The sequence below is a fragment of the Trachymyrmex cornetzi genome, unplaced genomic scaffold (assembly GCF_001594075.2).
Source record: "Trachymyrmex cornetzi isolate Tcor2-1 unplaced genomic scaffold, Tcor1.1 scaffold859, whole genome shotgun sequence".
NCBI lineage: Eukaryota > Metazoa > Arthropoda > Insecta > Hymenoptera > Formicidae > Trachymyrmex > Trachymyrmex cornetzi.
Genome location: NW_017300200.1, coordinates 106,666 through 126,786, shown reverse-complemented (window position 1 = coordinate 126,786; position 20,121 = coordinate 106,666). Strand labels below are relative to the sequence as shown.

Sequence of the window (20,121 nt, the reverse complement as noted above, 5' to 3'; positions counted from 1 at the left end):
TACAATAATAATCTAATCTAATTATATTTGAGTGTCTGCTTTATGAGAATAAGCACAAATTAAGAAAATATATAAATACTGAAAAAAAAAATCGTACCAGTAACTAGACATTTGAAAATAGCGCCTCTATATATGTATTGTAAAATTATAACATACAAGAACAAAAATTCAAACCAAAAAAATAATATTAACCATTTAGTAATTGTAGGAAACTATTATTTGCAGTAAATGATTAATTAGTTATTATAATAATTAATTAAAAAAAAAAACATTTGTCTAGACTGAAAAGATGTATCTGTCATATCTTATTTGTACGAGAAATTGTACTGTAGGACTATGTGTAATTACAGTTCAATCACTATTTTACTATCAATTAATTACTATAATGATTATCAATTAATTCACATACGTTGTTGCTATAACTAATACTTATAGTACTCAGTATTATTTTCGTTTTTATTATACTTTACGAAATTAGTTACAGGTATTTAAATTTCAGAAATGTCAATGAAATCATTGCCAAAATTATTTCATTTTTTCTCACAATCAATGAGGACAAAATTAACATTGTCGCGATAATCGGTCTCCAATTGGGCGATATTATAATTGATACGTAATATGTATCATTTGCCTTTAACGTTCTGTTCGTCGATATACAAATTCATGATACCGCCGTATTGCGAGCGTGCCCCCGAATTTCACTACAACGGTAGATCTCCTTAACATTTTCCCCTCAGTGGCTTTACGAAACGGCTCAAATACGAAAGTTAGATTCTCAAAGTAACTTATCCAATTAAAACTTGTATCGACTTTCTAATTCAGCCCATGAGTTACCGCGATGTAGCGACGAAAGTAAAGTCACGGAGGAGAAGAGGGATTCTGTGCTGAGACATATATTCCAAGTTATATCTATCCACTCCGTACTTCGATCTCCTAACAACACCCTTGCTCGATAAAAGTGGTCGATCTGCTTCGTAACGACTTCAACGTAAAAGAGACCAACGAGATCACCGTAAAAAGGACGCCGTTGTCGGTGTGTAAATGTACAGCATTTTCCTCCGGAGGTTATATTCTCGCAGAGTAGTATTCTTTCGTTTGAGGTTCACTCAAAGACTTTACACGTTTGCAATCTTCGTGAAACATCCCGAGCGTGACTTGCGAACGAATGAAGTTCTTGCACGATTAACGAGATAGATTAAAAAGACTATGAGACCTTCGATTTTAATTTCATCCTCTCAATTTTCCTCTCAACACGGTTCCGTTCCTTTTTAATTAATTGACTTCGACAAGTGTCCTATTACAAGGTAAAATACGGTACAATTCTGAACGAAATACAAGATTGTCACAAAATTGGAAATTAGGGAGATGTCAGGGAAATCGAAAACGGCCAGAGAAATTAAAGAAATGTAATTTTACATTTTCTGGAGAATTAAAATCCTTAGCTTTTTTTTTAAAGAAGTTTAATATGCGTACATTACATCTCTGCAATTTGGAATATATTACCAGCTTAACAATTAAATGCAAGCAGTATCTCAACATTAATAATAATTTACATTGCTATGTTTAATTGCTCTTTCGATAAAATAATTAACGGTTGCCAAATTGGATGAAAATAGGAAAAGTTTTAATATTAAGAATCAGAGAAAATAATGAAATTTCGTCTAAAAATCAGGGAAAGTAACGAAAGTTTAGGATGATGAGGAATTTAAATAAATCCTGAAATATATATAAGGTTTGAATGTTCGAGATTCAAATTTGTTTTTTCCCTGTTTAGTAAAGTACTCTTCAGTACCCTCCACGCAATGGGATCAGGATTACCAAACTTAAACTTCGAAATTGGATTCAAATCTCATTTCGTTCAGAATTGTACCATGTCCGAGATGGTGCCACTTTACCCTATCGTTGCAGTTTCCAATGCATTTCCAATGCACCGTGCATATTTTCGCGGAACGTCGACTCGCGGAGCCGTATGGCCAGTTTCCACAGCTGCGGAATTCCGCGATTATTCAAAACACATTCGAATTATCGCGAATTCCGCTCTAGTTTCCGCGAATCGGCGGGCGACCTCGAGATCATCCATTCTCGTTGGCAGAGCGCTTGGAGCGCTCACGCCGAGGTCGCTCGCTGGTGTACGGCTGGTGCATGCCGGGCGTGCAGAGAATCCCGATGCACGATGGCCAACGTGCCCCCCTCTTCGCCCCACTTTCCCTCGTTCTCTCCCCTTCACCCTGCGTATCGCGATAGCTGCACCGAGCCACAGACCGGCCTGGCCGACGTTCGCGTTGCATCAGAGCCCCGTCAACCTTGGACTTGCCGCTGTTGGCTCACGAGGTTAGGACGACTACCCACCCGTAGTTCCTACGAGCGGAGGGGGCCTCTTTCCCCCCTCTCCCCCTCTCCATCTCTCGTCGTATATAGGCACTTTGCTCCAGTGGCGGCTAATTAACCCTTTAACCCAGTGCTGCTCGTTCCTCTTCGACCGACAAAATGCCTTCGAGATTGGCAAGAATAGTTCGCTTCATGCTTCCCTTCTCGTCCCTCTCTTCCAGAAAAGATATTTAATTGACTTACATAATCGAGATATATGAATATAATCGCGCGATACACGTTTTATTCACTTAGGAAGGATTGTAAGATTTAAGGTGCATTTACTTTGCGTTGAGAATTTAGATTCCTTACGTAAACAGTATTCTAACATTTTTGAAAATGTAATTTCCCAAAGGTATGAATGTAAGACTTGTATCTTAAGTATGTATGGATTAATATATGAAAATAATGATTTTGCTCAAGTATTTAAAAATCTAGCTAGATAAATCTGAAAATAATTTCGATGGATTGTCAAAATAATTATTTACGATGTTCGAGCTAGTTATTAGAGGGTAAAAAGTTTTCACAGTTCATCATTGCTTTCTACATGCTGAGAAAAATGTTTAATACGAATAACCGTTTATTTTGTTGATATGAAACTTATAAAAACTTTCTTACTTTTTATTTAGAGCAACACAATTTTTTTAGAATAAGAAAATTTTGAAAATCACATCAAAATAAATTCTCTTCGGTTTATGATTATTTTGATGGTCCATACAAAATTATTTTCAGATCTGTCTCTATCCAGCTAAATTTCTAGATACTTCACCAAAACTGTTCTTCGCATGTAGAATACAAAATTCAAACATCAATGCTTCTGCGTTTCAAGATTTTCTTTCGAGGATTTTTCTTTCATCACAAAAAACAACACAGTCGATTCCGCGAGTGCCTCCGTCCGATAAATTTAAATTTAAAGCGAAAAACAGTCGACCCGTAACCGAGCACGCAGGTATACGTTTTCGCGCGGGAATTTAATTAGTCTCATTAAAAATACTCAGGAGCAATTTGTAACCATCTCGCACGCGTAATTAACCGGAAAAGAACGAGAGAGGGGGAAGGACTTGCCCATCGGTCCGATAAAAACTGGTCGTGCCTCCAACATTCGGACATGTTAATACGCCCCGTGTAATGCATAACCGTCATGCGATGCTTCTCGTCCGCAAATTGTAGTAATAGCGTGCACAACGTTGGGAGGCAGGTCGACACGACGGTGATCAGTTGGAAGAACGATGCGCTCGCTCTTATTTTCGCGTTCCTTTCGCGCGCCACGGCACGACCGCCGCGCGTCCATTTCTCACGGATTAAATGCACCGCGACCGTCCGGCGTGATACGGGAGAAGAAACGTATACGTGTGAGCGTTTGCCTGCGCGTTCCGCTGGAAGATACTCGCCCGGAGTCATTTTATTTCAATTTCATGGTAATCCACCGTCGAAGCACCGTGTCTTGATGTCTTGAATTAGCTTAGTTATTTAACGATCCTGCAAGTGAGAATAAAATGGAACTGCGTGCAATTTAAGTTGAATCGCCCGATTATTTATTCGATAATTAGCCATTCGGATGCTAATTATATGTACACGGAAAGGACGATTTTTCTGAGTATATAAAGTATATAAATACAAATTTTTCTAAAGTGTATAAAAAATTAATTAGATACAGATCTGAAAATAATTTTTGTTGAACCGTCAAAATAATTATATAGGACGCTTAAATTTATTGCTGGAATGTCAACGTTTTTCGCAGCACTGCTTATCAAACTTGAGTTTTCTATTATACATAATAATTTTGATGATCTAACAAAATTATTTTTACATCTGTTAGCTAAATTTACATATATACACATATATGTAAATCATAATTTTTATTTTTTGTACTATTTTTAAATAAAATACACAAGAATGAATAACGGGCAATTAAGAGCCTAAAAAAACGCAGTGATTCGTGTGGTACTTATATAAACATATAATTCAAAAATGTCTGTTACATGAATGTTTCGGCTATATTCAAGCCATCCTCAGCATTTCGCAGTTCTTAATCCTAACAAGAAGACAAGTTCAAGCCATGGAGTGCAGAAAGTAAATCTCACAAATTACCTTATCCGGTAAATAAAATACACATTCTTGTGTACTTTATTTAATTATTTCAAGAGCCCATTTAATTGTACTATTTTAATTTTCATAATTAATTAATTGCGATATTTTATTCGATACTTAATTATACTTTAGCAATGTAAGAATATTAATTATAATTTTAAATTTACGTTGATTTATGTTAATTATAAGTACATTGGCTTGTTTTTTGTTAAAAGTAATTAAAAAATATGAATTTATATAAATTTAATTTTAAAAAACGATTATACTATTTTTTTCTGATACTAACTTGAATAATATTATAGATCAAAATCGTCATTAACGAAATAAAGATAAAAGAAAAATCAAAATGCGTTGAGTTAAGAATCTCGTTCCACAATGCTCCTTGCCACTGCTTTATTTTCCACATCAAACGAAACTGTAATTCCGCCGTATGTTTTTATTTTTTTTCCAATGGAATTTCCTGCGTTCGGATGAAAAACTACAAGGTACACGCAACGCGTAGCTTCTGCGCCGACGTTATTTGTGCATATGGCGTTGAAGGTCTCTTAAACTATGATAGAGAGGAAAAGAGAGAGGAGAGAGAGAGAGAGAGAGAGAGAGAGAGAGAGAGAGAGACTAGCGCGGCCAAACGACTCTACACGTGTCTCGTGTCATGAATATTTGTCTTTCGCATAAACTCCGCGAGATCAAACGGCTGTCACGGTGGTCTAGAAATTGCATCACGTGTGCCACGTCGCCCACGCTAAAGAGATGCACGATGCAACACCCGATACAGCCACCGTTCTCGGCTATCGGAACGTATCATCCGACCAGGTATCATCATGACATTAAGGAGGCATATACATCTACAGCGTATTCTCTACCGGGAAAAATCTGGAATTCTCAGGGAATTTTTTTTACCCTTGAAAATCCTAGAATTCTCATGGAATTTTGTTAAAATTGTCAAGGAAATTTTTCGAATTCTATTTTTAAATTTAAATTCTATTTTGTTTGACAAAATCATTTTTTCAACCATTTTTTGATAAATAATGCACAAGTTTGTTATTTACTTATAAATATTATTTATATATCTTTTGTTTTTTTAAATATAAGAATTATATTTTTTATCGTATTGTAAACAAGCTTTGTTTATATATATATATATATCTTGTTTTTAAACTATTTGTTTTAGAATATCTCTAATGTACGATGTCCCTAATCTTACCTGGAATTTTGAATAAAATTTATGGAAAAACCTGGAATTCTCAGGAAATGCTTTTATAAGATTTGAGTATCCACCCTGATCTTAGAGGTAATGAAAAAATCGATTTTTTTACGTATTTTTAAAGTATATTGTCAAAGTTGCCACAGACCTGGAAAATCGGGTTGAATAAAATTTATGGAAAAACCTGGAATTCTCAGGAAATGCTTTTCTAAGATTTGAGTATTCACCCTGATCTTAGAGGTAATGAAAAAATCGATTTTTTTACGTATTTTTAAAGTATATTGTTAAAGTTGCCACAGACCTGGAAAATCGAAAAAACTGGGAAAAATCAGGGAAATTGAAGTTGGTCATGGAAACCGGGAAAAGTCAGGGAAAAATTTACGTTTTTAATCCAGACAAAAGTCTGGAATTTCAAAATTTGCTTACAATTTCCTTAAACTGCTCCTGTTCCAAATAATTGTCATAATTTTTTAAATATTATATCTGACGTTTATAGTTTAAAACTTGCTCACTTTAAACGATTTTAACAAAATAATTCAAATTTATTTTTTACTGGCTTGAATTGCACCCAAAATTTTACTATGCTACTAAACTCTTTTTGCATTTTCAATAATATAGTTTTCCTACAATCCTTGAGTCCAAATGTTTAAATTTACATATTTTATATTAGTCATGGAAAATTTTCCATTTTCATCTGGAAAACCTGGAAAAGTCAGGGAATTTTAAAATTCATTTTCTGTGGCAACTCTGATTGTCTTAAAAACGTTTTTGTAGAGTTGTAAATCAATCCGGCAAAAAATAGAGAAGTTATACTAAATTATAGATGAATAAGTTCGCCTACGACAGGGCGATTCAAGTTCGCGCAGGTCAGAAAAGGGTCTTCCTCTATTCATTGTATTTACCAATAACAAGCTTCAGAACTGCATTCCAAAGTACGGATGGTTGGTTGGGTAACAGTCTTGTCTGAATGAGCAACTGAATAGGTTGAAACGTTAGCAACGAAAATGGATTAGAAAGACTCTAGAATTCTTCGGACATCAGAAAATTTTAGAAAATCAAGATCCAAAAGTCGACGTCAGGCTGAGCAAGAAACGAAAAGTTACAGTACGTTTGCCAAAAAATTAAAATTGATGGATGATATTTTTGTGCCAGAAAATATAATAATATATCCCAGTACCGCATTTTAAATTTTATAACAGTGTTTGCAGCAATTTCACAATGCATTCCTTGTAAAAACTGTGGTGGAAAAGAAGTAGATTTTAAAGCAGATAGCATTCGAGGTCTCGGTTTCAAAATACTTGTGTTATGTGCATCTTGTAAGCCAATATGAATTCCATCATGTCCTTATAATCGAATCTTTATATAAGATCAATAGACGTTTCATATTTGTAATGAGATTATTAGGCATTGGATTGAAAGGTGTGCAAAAATTTTATGGACTAATGGACTTACCACCGTTCGTTGTTCAACACACTTATGACGTAATAATAAAAAACATACACGTAGCTACTAAATCCGTCTGCGAATTCCTTTTACGGAAAGCTGTAAAAGAAGAAATAAAAAAAAGCAGTAAAGCAAGAAATTGTGAAGAAACTGCAGAATTGACTGTTTCCGGAGACGGTACTTGGATAAAACGCGGATTCACATCGTTGTTCAGAATTGCTTCTGTAATTGGATATCACACAGGGAAAATATTTGATATCGTTATTAAAAGTTCATATTGTAAGATGTGCGAATATTGAAATAAAAAACAAGACACTGCCGATTACCTAGAGTGGAAAACAGAACATGAAACGAATTACTCAGCGAATCATGAAGGATCGACCTGGAAAATGGAAGTCGATGCTATAAAAGAAATCTTTTTACGTTCCGAGGAACTTTACGACGTTAAATATTCAAATTATATCGGAGATGGCGATTCAAAAAATTATACAGGAATCATCAATTCAGCGCCTTATGGAAACAACATTATTAATAAGAAAGTGTATAAGTCACATACAAAAATGAATGGAAGTCGACTTCGCGAGTGTAAACGACAACATAAAGGACTTGGTGGCAAAAATAAACTGACTGCAAAAATGATAGACAAATTGACTGTATATTACAGATTAGCAATCCGTAAAAATTGCAATTCAGTCGAAGACATGAAGAAAGCTATTTGGGCGGCATATTTGTATTACAGTTCAATAGATAAACAACCTCGTCCCGAAAACTGTTCAACAGGTTCGAACTCATGTAGCTGACAACGCGCTAATGCAAACTCTCAATTGCATACTTTCACTCATGATTACAATGCCCTTGCAGAAGATGTTTTGGACGCTATTGAACCTAAGTCAAAGCAATTTGTTGGAACGATATGTCGGTGGCTTTACTCAGAATAATAACGAAAGTTTCCACAACGTTATATGGAAAATCATTCCGAAAACTATGTACAATACCGCTATAACTGTGGAATTAGTTGCCTATATCGCCATATGTACATTTAACGAAGGTGCACGAGCATTGTTACAAATTCTTCAAGCAATGCAAGTGCAGGTAGGCCCAAATGCACATGTACACGTGGTTGCAAAAGACGAGAAACGCATACTTCAGACAGAGATGCGCGCGCTAAACAGTGCAAAGGAGGAGAGAATACATCGCCGACAACAAAGCGATTTTCTAGAAGCTTCCACTTCGGCAGAAGGTTTGCTTTATATGGTCCTGGAGTAGACGATTTAATGTAAGTGTAAAAAAACTTTTGTTTTTGTAGTGTAAACTGAATGTAAAATTTTAAACGCGTTTTTCTCAAAACGTAGTTTTCAAAAGGCGTGACCACTGTATCTTAACGATGGCTCGACCGATCGATTTTCAATTTTACATACTTTTTCTACAGACTAAAAACTAGTTCTTGATATAGAATTTTTTCTTACGATGTTTAGTTTTTTTTTTCGTAGCCCAAACGAGCAAAATATTTTGCGAAAAATCGTTACGTTAACTTTGATCATCTACCATTTTATTCAAATGCAATATTTAAAAAAAACTGCTACATCAAGCACAAGATCTATGTTTTAATTTTATAAAACTTTTTCCATTTTACTTTCAGATGAGTTTTATGCAAGCAGCAATGATCATCGCGAACCCTGTTTTATAAAACATGGCATACGAAAATTCGATAGCGATTCCATTTTATAATATTTTTTCATAAAATTTTAATGGTAAATAAAGGAAAGTATCATCTTTACGATGAAACAAATCCGACTTTTCCATCTCTATCCGTTTTTTCATAACAAATTCGCAAAATTAGACCTCGTTTTGAACTGTCTATACTGTTAAATTTACAGTGTCATATTTAACTTAATGTGAGTCGCCGCTGCTCTTACTCAATTATATCATTATTTCATACTAAAACAATGGTTATATTTGACACTATACAGTGTCAATTTATCACTATACAGTGTTGGACACGATATAGTGTCAAATTTAATTGTCGTTTTAATAAAAAATAATGATATATTTAGTAGAAGCAGTGGCGGACTCACATTAGGTTAAATTTGACACCATAGATTTAACAGTGTCAGGCCTGTCCAATTTGAGCTCCGGAGCCAAAACGCAAAGCCATCGACGCAAAAAATTCAATGTGGGTAAGATTTCGGCGACTGTAAAGTGTTGATACACATCTAAGTGACGCTTATCAACACTTTACAGTTCCTAAAATCTTACATTGAATTTTTTTACGTCGATGGTTTTACGTTTCGACTCCGAAGCTCAAATTGGCCTGGTCTAGGTGTATATGCCTCTTTAACGTCTCGCGCGTTATCTTGTCGCTGATGCTGAGAAAGCGTGAGATACACAAATCGTTATTACTTTGTACTCAACGCGAGGAAGAATTTCCTCCTACGGTACCACACTTACTAGTGGTGATTAAGGACACAGCGGTGTCGCAACCTTATGCCTCCGTCCGTAATCGAGCCGCGAATTAGTGATCATTGATGGAAAAGCGTTATCCCGACCGAGAGAACGGCCGGCAGATAAATGGCATCCAGACGCACCTGTACGATTTCTTTCCCTATATTTATCATATGTATTTCGAAATGAAAAGATTTTCTCCCAACGAGAGAGAAGTTTCTTGCCTTCCGGGCAAAAGAAATACCTTATGTCCATTTTTTACCAATGTAGAGATTACATTAATTTCAGTTCAATTCGCTCTTCATCTTTAGAACTAGAAAAAGATGAAGAGTTTAAATTAAGAGTAAAATTAAACTACTGGGTAAGGACGAGCATTAGGATAGGACGAGACTATTTCGTCAGTTTCAGTCTTAAAGTTAATATAAAATTTCTGACAGCAAACAATATTTCATTATATTATAGTAACGTTGCATACAATTACTTTATACAATCACGATTGCTTCTTGAAAGTACAAACATGACTTTTAAAGGTTTAATATACAGAATGTCCCAAAATAATCGCTAAATATTTCGTGGGCAGGTAGAGCGAACTAAATTGAGTCGAAAAGTCCTGTACCATTTTACAATTTTCGCAATAGTTAACAAGATATTAATTACTAAAAATTGCCGAAAATTAGTCTTCAATAATTTTTTACTCAAATACTATCAACTTTACAGAAAAACTGTAAGAGAGACAAAAATTATTTATTTTTTTCTCATAAAACTCTAAGAATTTTATCAGAATTTTGTATCAACTTTTTAATTCTACATTTTCTTATTTTTACATGAAAAAGTATGGTATTAAAAAATTCTGAAAAAATTCTGAAAAAATTCTTAGAATTTTATGAGAAGAAAGTAATCAATTTTTGTCTCTTACAATTTTTTTGTAAAGTTGATAGTATTTAAGTAAAAAATTATTGAAGGCCAATTTTCGGCAATTTTTAGTAATTAGTATCTTGTTAACTATTGCGAAAATTGCAAAACGGTAGAGGACTTTTCGACATAGTTTAGTCCGCTCTACCTGCTCATGAAATATTTGGCGATTATTTTGGGACACCCTGTATATTGTTCAGAAACGTAAACATTATCGCTAGAAATGGACGAAAAAGTCTCGCAAAAACTCTCTACTCTAAATCATAAATTTTTACCTCGAGAATCAAATCCGTGTCTCTCTGCGTTCGATGTTATTTAACGCCCCCCGTTTGCACGTGCTTTATCAACGGTAGCGCACGTTTGAGATTGCATGACAGTAGGATGACGCATCTCGTAAAATACGACATCTCAATAGACGTTTATCCATCGACGCTCTGCAAAATCCACGAGATTAGCGCGCCATATCGTTTGTCTCCTCAGAACACGACTCGCCCGCGTAGACGCGAGAACTCTGCCAGAAAATCAGACAATGTACGGCGCGCCATTTGATTTACCTTTAAATCCTCATGAATGCGTTTTATGAATGCGCCTCCGCTGTCCCGTTGCAATCGTCTCGTCGCGCGAATAATGTATCGCGCTCCCAATGGCTTTTAGCAGCGTTGACTGCGCGAATTAATTTTGCAGGAAACGCGTTAAGAATCACTCAAATAAATGCAACGCTCGTTTTTCCACGAGGAACGCGAGGGATGCGACTGAAGATCTGTTTCTTTGTCTCTGCACTAAAACTTTCTATCTCGCTTTCATCAATCTTCAAATATCTCTATCTTATTTTAAATTAGTTGGAAAAAACGGTTTTGCTGAAATATCTAAAAACTTAGCTGGATCTGAAAATAATTTTACTTGGATTATAAAGATGTTTATGTAGAAGAATGCTTTTAAACTGGTTGTTAAATTTTTTAATATTTTACAGTATTGTCACACAGAAGATTTTGCTGAAGAGAGTATCTAAAAATTTAACTACAGTAGACACAGATCTGAAAATAATTTTACTTGGATTATAAAAATAATTATGTAGGACGCTTAAATTGATTGTTAAAACTTTTTGCAGCATTGTCACACAGAAGATTTTATTGAAATATCTTAAAATATCTACAAATTTAGCTACATGCAGATCTGAAAATTATTTTTTAGACATCGAAATGTAGCTTAAACTGGTTGCTTATAGAATGCTAAAATTTTTCGGAGCGTTATCACCAACATTCGAGCGTTCTATAATTCCTTTGATGATCTAATAAAATTATTTTCGATTCTATATCAGCTTTTTCTAGATATTTTAGCAAAACTGTTCTTTCCAACAACTGTTCTTGTACAACAAGTGTATATCAGTTGAGTTATATGAAAACAGATCTTAGGAGTTGACACGCAGGGAAATTCGACTTTATTTTCCGAGTCTCGTTGTTTGAAGCCGAATCTTACGTTAGCTCCGTATTCATGCTCGGCGGAGACGTCACATTGTGTATCTTCCGCCGTGCACTGCTTTATTCACGTTTAGCAGATGACAGCGGAATTTAATGCTACTGTTTATTCTGCGCTGGGTAGGATACAGCGTTTTCGAAATATGTGGCGTCGTTCCGTTGTCACTGGAGGAGAAAGAGCGTTTCCCGCGAAATCTTTCGCGGTCGCCGGCGCGAAAATACACGATACGATATTTTCACGGCGAAAATAAATTCACTGGCGAAATTCGCCGTCCGAATTTTCTGAATCTTAACGGGAGGGATTTCTGGAGAAGTTCCAAAACTTTAAAAATGACGACCCTGAGAGGAACGGAGCCGTGACTCACAGCGTCGTTGATGATCGCGAACTCGGCGACAACAACCGCGAGCTGAATGAGACGATGATCGAAATATCGTTCGTGATTTCCGAAAGCGATGGATAGAAAATGTGTTGACTGTGAAAATTTATTACACTGCCGAAAATAATTTACAATTTCTATGCACATGCAGCGCTGTTTATGTCGATAATTTCATCGCCCAACGCCAGTAAACAATATTCTGAGGTGCTTTTCATAAGATTAAGATTACGTTAGCAGCCATTTCCGATGATGGACCGAAGGCCGACCGATCTTTTATTTTTGCGTGGTATTGTTCCCGACAGCTGCTCGCTGTAAAAATTGCACGCGAGAAGTCGTAAACTCGCGACACTTCGTTCCAATGCATCCTCAGGTCGGAGAAACTGATGTGAGAATGTGACGGAGAAGAGTGCCAACAAATCGTTCGATGGACTTGAGTCGTCACGCTGTCGCGAAATACGAGACACTCCGTCGTGATTCACCTTTCGAATGGATAAGACAACATGATTATCCCGTGACGCAACATTAATTTCCTACAATCCTTCTTATTTTGAAACTTCTTGCGTTTCTTCTTGAATCAGAGTTTGAAGCAAAAAATTTAATTGCGCTCATCCGGTTCTGACGTTCGCTTTATAAATCGAAATGTAATTCGCTTATTTTAAGTTTTATTATTAAAAAGTGTTTAAACTATAACTGCGTGGAACACGCGATAATGATACTTAATGATTCTAAAATTCATTTTGAGAGTCGAAATGAAAGTGGAGTATAATTTATGAATGTATCGCGATTTATAAAATAGAATGATTGCAATTATGATATAACAGAATGTAATGACGCGATAAATAACTTCGTTACAGCTGGAGCAAACTCGATCATTGTTTATTTCTTTCAAGTGGATAGCGCAATGATATATAAACGTGTAACGTTTTTTTAGTCTGGCCGATACTTTAATAGAGTTGCCACAAAACTGGAAATCAGAGAAATCAGCGAAATGTCAGGAAAAAGTCAGGGAATTTTGCAGAATTTTCTGAAAAATTAAAATTCTTGGCTTTAAAAAATTTTAATATGCGTACATCACACCTACGCGGTTCTCGAATAAACCAACTTAACAGTTGTAGGTAGTAGCAACATTATAATAGTCATTTACAATGTAAAAAATTCATTGTTCGTACTACATTGTAATGTATTAGAAAACTACGTATTAGAAACTATTTAAGATATAAGTATTTCATTAAGGACCAATGAAAAAATTTACAATAGAAAATTTTATGTTAATCAATTATTTAATATAAATATAAATTATTTAATAAAAAACATTTTAATAATAATTTGGCGGAAGACGCGCTCCCAGTATATTTCTGGTATAGGAACGCCCCTGAGTCAGTGCGTCACGTGACCGCCCGGCGGCTCGGCCCGAAATGTGCAAATCCTTGCGACCACTGATTTACATTGCTATGTTAAATTCTAAATCAGCACGAAACTAAAAAATTTCAAAATATTAAGCATTAGGGAAAATAATTAAGTTTTGTCTGAAAATCAGTTATGGAATTTTAGGATGAGGAATTTGTGGCAACCCTGTTTAATTTACTTTTTAAAAAATTGTTTTTTTTTTCTCTTTTTAATTTCAAGGCACATTCAGCTACATTCATTCGGAAAGTGACCTTTAAAAGTCAGATTTTATTGGGTTGTCGGAAGTCATGACGTATTTTTGTCACATTTTTAGTTCAAATTTATATATATCACACACACACACACACACACATTACATTATATACATTCAATTATACCATTCGATAGAGCAAAGTTTCAGCTTTAAGAATCTGTTTTAATAATTACGTCACGATGTTTTTTAACGGAGCTATGAGCAATTAAAGTCAAAATACTTCTTTTATTTTTAATCCACGATAACTCAGTAAGAAAAAATCGTAGAAATATTTTTAAAAAACGATTTTGCAGGGAAAGCTGCAAGCTTTTACGATAGATAGTCAAAATTGTTCTCAAATTTTTTTAGGCATGTTACAGACTTACAAAGTGAGAAGAAAATTTTTCATTTTTTTCAGCTGGTAGTCTTCTGTATGTAAAAATTACCAAATTCATAATAAACTCAAAAAATATAGTAAGCTTTTGAAAGTAGAGACTTCAAAGTTTAAAACGCTTTTTTAAAATTTAAATTTCGTTCATTTTTAATGAAGATATTGTGTATACAATTTTGAGCTGAAAAATGCGTCGTGACTTTTCCGACAACCTAATATTTAAAAATAATACAGTCGTGTAAAACTGCGACAAGTTTTCTGAACAATTAAAACTCTCGGCTTTAAAGAAGTTTAATATACGTACATCACACCTATGCGAGTCTGAAATAAATCAATTTAACAGTTAAATGCAAGTAGTGTCAGCAACATTAATAGTAATTTACATTGCTATGTTAAATTTCAAATCAGGACGAAATTAAAAATTTCAAAATATTATTGAAAGCATCAGGGAAAATCATTAAATTTTAAACTGCAGCGTGTAATGCTGCGTTATGTTATCATTATCTAAAGCAAATTTGTTTTTTCAGCTGCGAGGGATGCAAGGGATTCTTCAAGAGGACTGTACGTAAGGATCTGTCGTATGCCTGCCGCGAGGAGAAATCCTGTATTATCGATAAACGACAGAGAAATCGCTGCCAGTACTGCCGGTACCAGAAGTGCCTGGCCATGGGGATGAAGAGGGAAGCAGTACAAGAAGAACGTCAACGCACCAAGGAGCGGGATCAGAGCGAGGTGGAAAGCACGAGCAGTTTGCACGCGGATATGCCGATCGAGCGCATCCTTGAGGCGGAGAAATGGATCGAGTGTAAGATAGAGCAGGGAAATTACGAGGTAAATATATACACATCCGTGATGAAGGCGTATCAATGTTTATCGTATATTGATGTATCTCCTTCTGACGGAGAGAAATAAAGCGGAAATTTACATTGTTAAAAATTTCATGAAATTTAATATAATTTTAAGTTACACAATTTGAACTTAATTTCATGACATTACATTAAATTTAATGTATTTATAACTGAAAAGTATATTTTGTGTACATGTACATGAAATTTAATGTATTTTTCATCAAAATTTATGAAATTTAATGTACACGTGCATTACATTTAAGTAACTACTGTAACTTAATTTTCAGTTAAATCATTCATTACTTTTAATTTCATTCATAACCACGAGCTTCATTTACATGTAAAGAAAGCATTTCTAACAGTGTAGATATGTAGTAATAACGAAATGATTGTTTAAAGATGTGTGTAACTATGTAAGTCGCAATTAGAATATCGTAGAGAATATATTATTCATACAAATAATTTTGTACAAATTTTAAATTTATTACGTATATATTAGTTTATTGTTTGCTATATGAATTTCAATTGATCTCCTTCACTCACAATTTTTAATTTTCTGCGATTATATAGTTGTAACATCAAGATATACACGGAATAAGAATAGAAATTGAACTGGACTTTAACTACAAATTAATCGCTCTCTCTTATGGAGTTACACATTCTAATTATGGATTTATTAGATTATAATATAGTCAGCGTGAATTTCTGTTATAAAAGTGATGTCTCTATAAAAGTGTAACTCGGACGTAATTTTATCGAGATTTTATGTAGGTACACTATCGCTCAAAAGTATTTGCCTACTCTATTTTCCTTAATTAAATAAAAGAAAGTAAATTTTAATCTGCTTTTTTAATTTATTAAATGTTAGAAGTTATGTAATAATAATAATGCTTGATAATTCAAAATTTTCATTTTAAATACGCTCTCTTACTTCAAAAAAGTGATACAACTAAAAAAATTAAATCTCCCAGAAAAAGGAACAAATATTTTTCAACTTGACTGAAAATTATTGACTAATCAAATAATATAGGCAAAAGGAATTATTCTTAATTATAATTAATTATCATTTTTTGTTTTACAATCCTTAAAAATCATTATTTTTGAGTTGTGATAATTTTTATAATTTTTATGAAATTAATTTACTTTTGATGGGGTAATATTTATCTAACTCATTCAGAGTAATAATTCATGTTTTTCAAGTTACACTTTTGAAATAATAGAGCGACATGTAAAGAATATATTGTAGAATTAGAATGAAATTTTAGGCGTAAAGAGATATGTGCAAAAATCGGATTGGGCAAATATTTTTGGTAACGTATCTGTCATTCTACGAAATTTTGACGTCGTAATCATCATTAGTGATTCTTCACGGCGCTCTGTTTTTTTTTGTCAAATCCTTGGCTAATCTGGAATCTTGTAATGCGCAGACCGCAGTGCACCTTTGCAACGCCACGAAACAGCAGCTCTATCAGCTAGTGGCATGGGCGAAGCACATCCCGCATTTTACGTCGTTACCAGTAGCGGATCAGGTACACCTGCTCAACGCTGGCTGGAACGAGCTGCTAATAGCCGCCTTCTCCCACCGTTCTATTGATACGAAGGATAGTATCATTCTGACAACAGGCGCCGCGGTACATCGACATTCGGCGCAACAGGCGGGTGTGGTCACAATTTTCGATCGAGTAATCTCGGAGTTGGTGTCGAAGATGCGCGAAATGAAAGTAGACAAAACCGAACTCGGATGTCTTAGGTGAGGAACTGGCGAGACTAGTATTTTTCTCTCTCTCTCTCTCTCTCTCTCTCTCTCTCTCTCTCTCTCTCAATTTTACTGTACGATCATTTAGATCAATATGATTAAAAAATAAAAAATAAATGTTCACAAAAAATATCTTACATTAATAGACCAAGTCATCAAATATCAAAAAAGTTTTTAAATAAATTGTATTAGTTGAGAAGATGAATTACATTTTGAGTCAAATAAAGTCGAATAGACCAACAGGGCTAATGAATCTTTAGTGAGCCTGACAATTGATTAGATGTGAAACGAAAACGAATATCTATTGATGTCTCTCTGCCATCACACATTTTTCTTTTCTTAATTCTCCTTCATTTTGTTTCGTTTTTCTTAATGCATGTTAAACCTATTAAACGAATGACTTTTGATTTAATATTGATATCGTTTTTCGATATGCAGATCCATTATCCTCTTCAATCCTGACGTACGAGGCATCAAGTCCATCCAAGAAGTCAGTTTATTGCGTGAGAAGATTTACGCCGCTCTGGAAGAGTACACCCGCGTGAACTGTCCGGACGACCCCGGCAGATTCGCCAAGCTGCTGCTTCGCCTACCATCCATCCGTTCGATCGGTCTCAAATCGGCCGAGCACCAGTTCTTTTATAAGTTAATCGGCGAAGTGTGTGTCGAAAACTTCTTTGCGGAAATGTTGGAATCACCGTCGGATCTTTAGGAGCAGAAGGTGTGCCGCGTTTTGGGGCACACCGATTTGTAAAAAAGTAAAGTAAAGGACATAAGAGGACGTCGAAGAAGAAGAAGACGATGACGACGAAAGAGGATAGGACCCGCATTCGAGTCGAGTTTCGCATTCGAGATGCAACGATTTCTGTACTGCGCCGCCTTTTCCCGCGTTGCAGTATAGACTATCCGTGTGTCGAGCGAGGTGGAATTTACTTACTTCTCTTTATCGCCATCCCTGTCTCCTCCCCCCTTCTTCCCAGTTTTTCCCCTCGCCCTGTTATTTATGTTTTTGTTAGAGCTTAGCGACTCTTATGTCCAGCGTAAGGAGGCGGTCTTACTGGCCGACGACGCAACGCACGTACTGAAAGATAGCGATGTAAGTGCGTGTATATGCGTCTGTGCGTTTTGTATGGCTTGTATACACGTCAACATCTGAGCACAATTTGAACGTGGTAGATAACTACGATCTGCATAATACAAACTTCGATGTTGTCGATCGGTAATTAGTTAATTTCTCAAACCGGTTGAATTTGTTGCGACGATCAGATAGAGAGAATTCTCTATCTCTATTATAAAATATTGTTAATCACAATCGCGCTGCCTCTTTAGCCTGCGACATGTGTCGTGCCATCATCCGAGCGAAGATCGTGTCTCACACGATGTTTCGTGCCGATCGATCCTTGTTTCGGACAGACGTCGCGTCTTCGTCGGACCGCACCTTTCACAGTCTCACAGAAGTTCCTAGAATTATTAAGTTTCTTTTTTTTATTTTTGCACTTTGTTACTTTTCGGTCTCTCTTTTTTTTATCTTTGTCGTCTCTCTTTCTCGACAACGTCACCGATTGCCTCGGCGATCTCACTTTTGACGGCGGACGCTTGACGAAGACGCGATTTTGTCTGTGCTCGCGAGTTCTCGGACACCTTTACATTCCAACTCTGCCTCGATTCGGATCGTTACTTTAAAGAGCCACTATTTGCATATAGATATGTATACATACATACTTGCATCAATGCGTATTCCTTACGCTCAGTGCGCAAGTTTAACGATAATTTATTGTTTTGTATTTTAGAGTATAGGAAAGAAACGAACTTACTAATTCAATATTAATTAAATTAAATATACGCATGATAAGCCCCCTTTTTTATGCAGCATGTGTCCATAATGAAGTATCAGAAGTGCAACAAATGTGACGTCGGAGCGTGCAAATGAAGTATTTACTTTCAAGGTGTTAGGGTTTCCGTTTATTTCTATTTCTTTTTGGTAAAACGCACGCTCAGATATATACTCGGATCTTCTTCGTTAATCTTTAACATTTAGATTTAATGTTATGACAAACTCTTACTACGCGTATACTTTGCAGTACTGGAATGCTGTCTTCTGTGTCTGGTACAAATTTGACATGGCAGCAAATAGAGTAGAGAGAGTATATAAAAATTTTTTTGTCATAGTTTTTACGACAGTGAGATTTGTTTTCCCCCGGAGAATGTTTAATGCACGAAAGCAGATAAAAAAAAGATACAGGAGCTCTCGAATCTTTGAAAAAAAAAGAGATATTTGCGAGATGTATAATTATACTATAAAAATCTAGCATACGATAAGAATTAACTGATCGTGGACACAGGATTAAGATAGAACCCTACTCTCGTTGTTAGTAATTTACAGAATTGTGTATCACATGATGTGAGCTGATGGATCCGACGAATTTGTAAGTTACATAAAGCGGAGCATCTGCAAATGTTTGCTCAGCGGCTTATTTTCTAAATTTAAATGTTATTAGATATATAAAGATGTGTACAAAACGCGTATATATACATATATATATATTTTTCTCGAGACTGTTAATTATTATTCTATCTGTTAACTATTTCTACTTGTGGAGAAATTGGATTAACTACATAATTTATGTGATAGTCAAATTTTAATAGTTTTATGTCAACATCATTGAGTTGACTCGGTTCTTCGTTTGGAAAAAATTTTTAGATGTATAATATTGTATAATAATGATTTGTTCATTTAATAGAGGTACGTAAACGTTTATGATATTAGATTTATACGTATCCATATTTTTAACGAATTTATGAAGTTTGATAATTATGATTATTAATGACACGATGCAATTATGTTGTAAAATGAAAGCGTTTAGATGTATGTAAAATTATTTTTTTATTTTAAATAAAATTATTATGAAATAACATTTCATCATTTTGCGAATGTTGTACAAAACATTTGATACTTTTCGGACTCTTTCAGCTCTAATCATTGATACGATTTACTCTACTACTCTAGAAATAGTAAGGGAATGATCATACTTACTTCAATAATATAAATTATGATAATATTATTGTATATTATTAAACATATTTCTATTTTTGCGTGAATGCCTACGATTGTTAGTTGTTGGTTATTGTTATCTACTTGATGAGAGTTTTTAATGTTATGCGTACCGTGGGAAACA

At 34.9% G+C, this 20,121-nt stretch overlaps 1 protein-coding gene across 6 annotated transcripts in view; it reads left to right on the top strand.

Annotated features, from left to right (window-relative positions):
* usp (retinoid X receptor ultraspiracle) overlaps window positions 1–19,464 on the top strand; it is a 78,490-nt gene extending 59,026 nt beyond the window's left edge. For all 6 annotated transcript variants that reach the window (XM_018519969.1, XM_018519970.1, XM_018519966.1 and 3 more), the window contains 3 exons: window positions 14,869–15,172; window positions 16,617–16,939; window positions 17,384–19,464. In XM_018519969.1, coding sequence (XP_018375471.1) covers window positions 14,869–15,172; window positions 16,617–16,939; window positions 17,384–17,657 — 901 coding nt within the window. In that variant the 3' untranslated portion in view covers window positions 17,658–19,464. The remainder of the gene's footprint in view (window positions 1–14,868; window positions 15,173–16,616; window positions 16,940–17,383) is intronic.
* The last annotated feature ends 657 nt before the right edge of the window (window positions 19,465–20,121 follow it).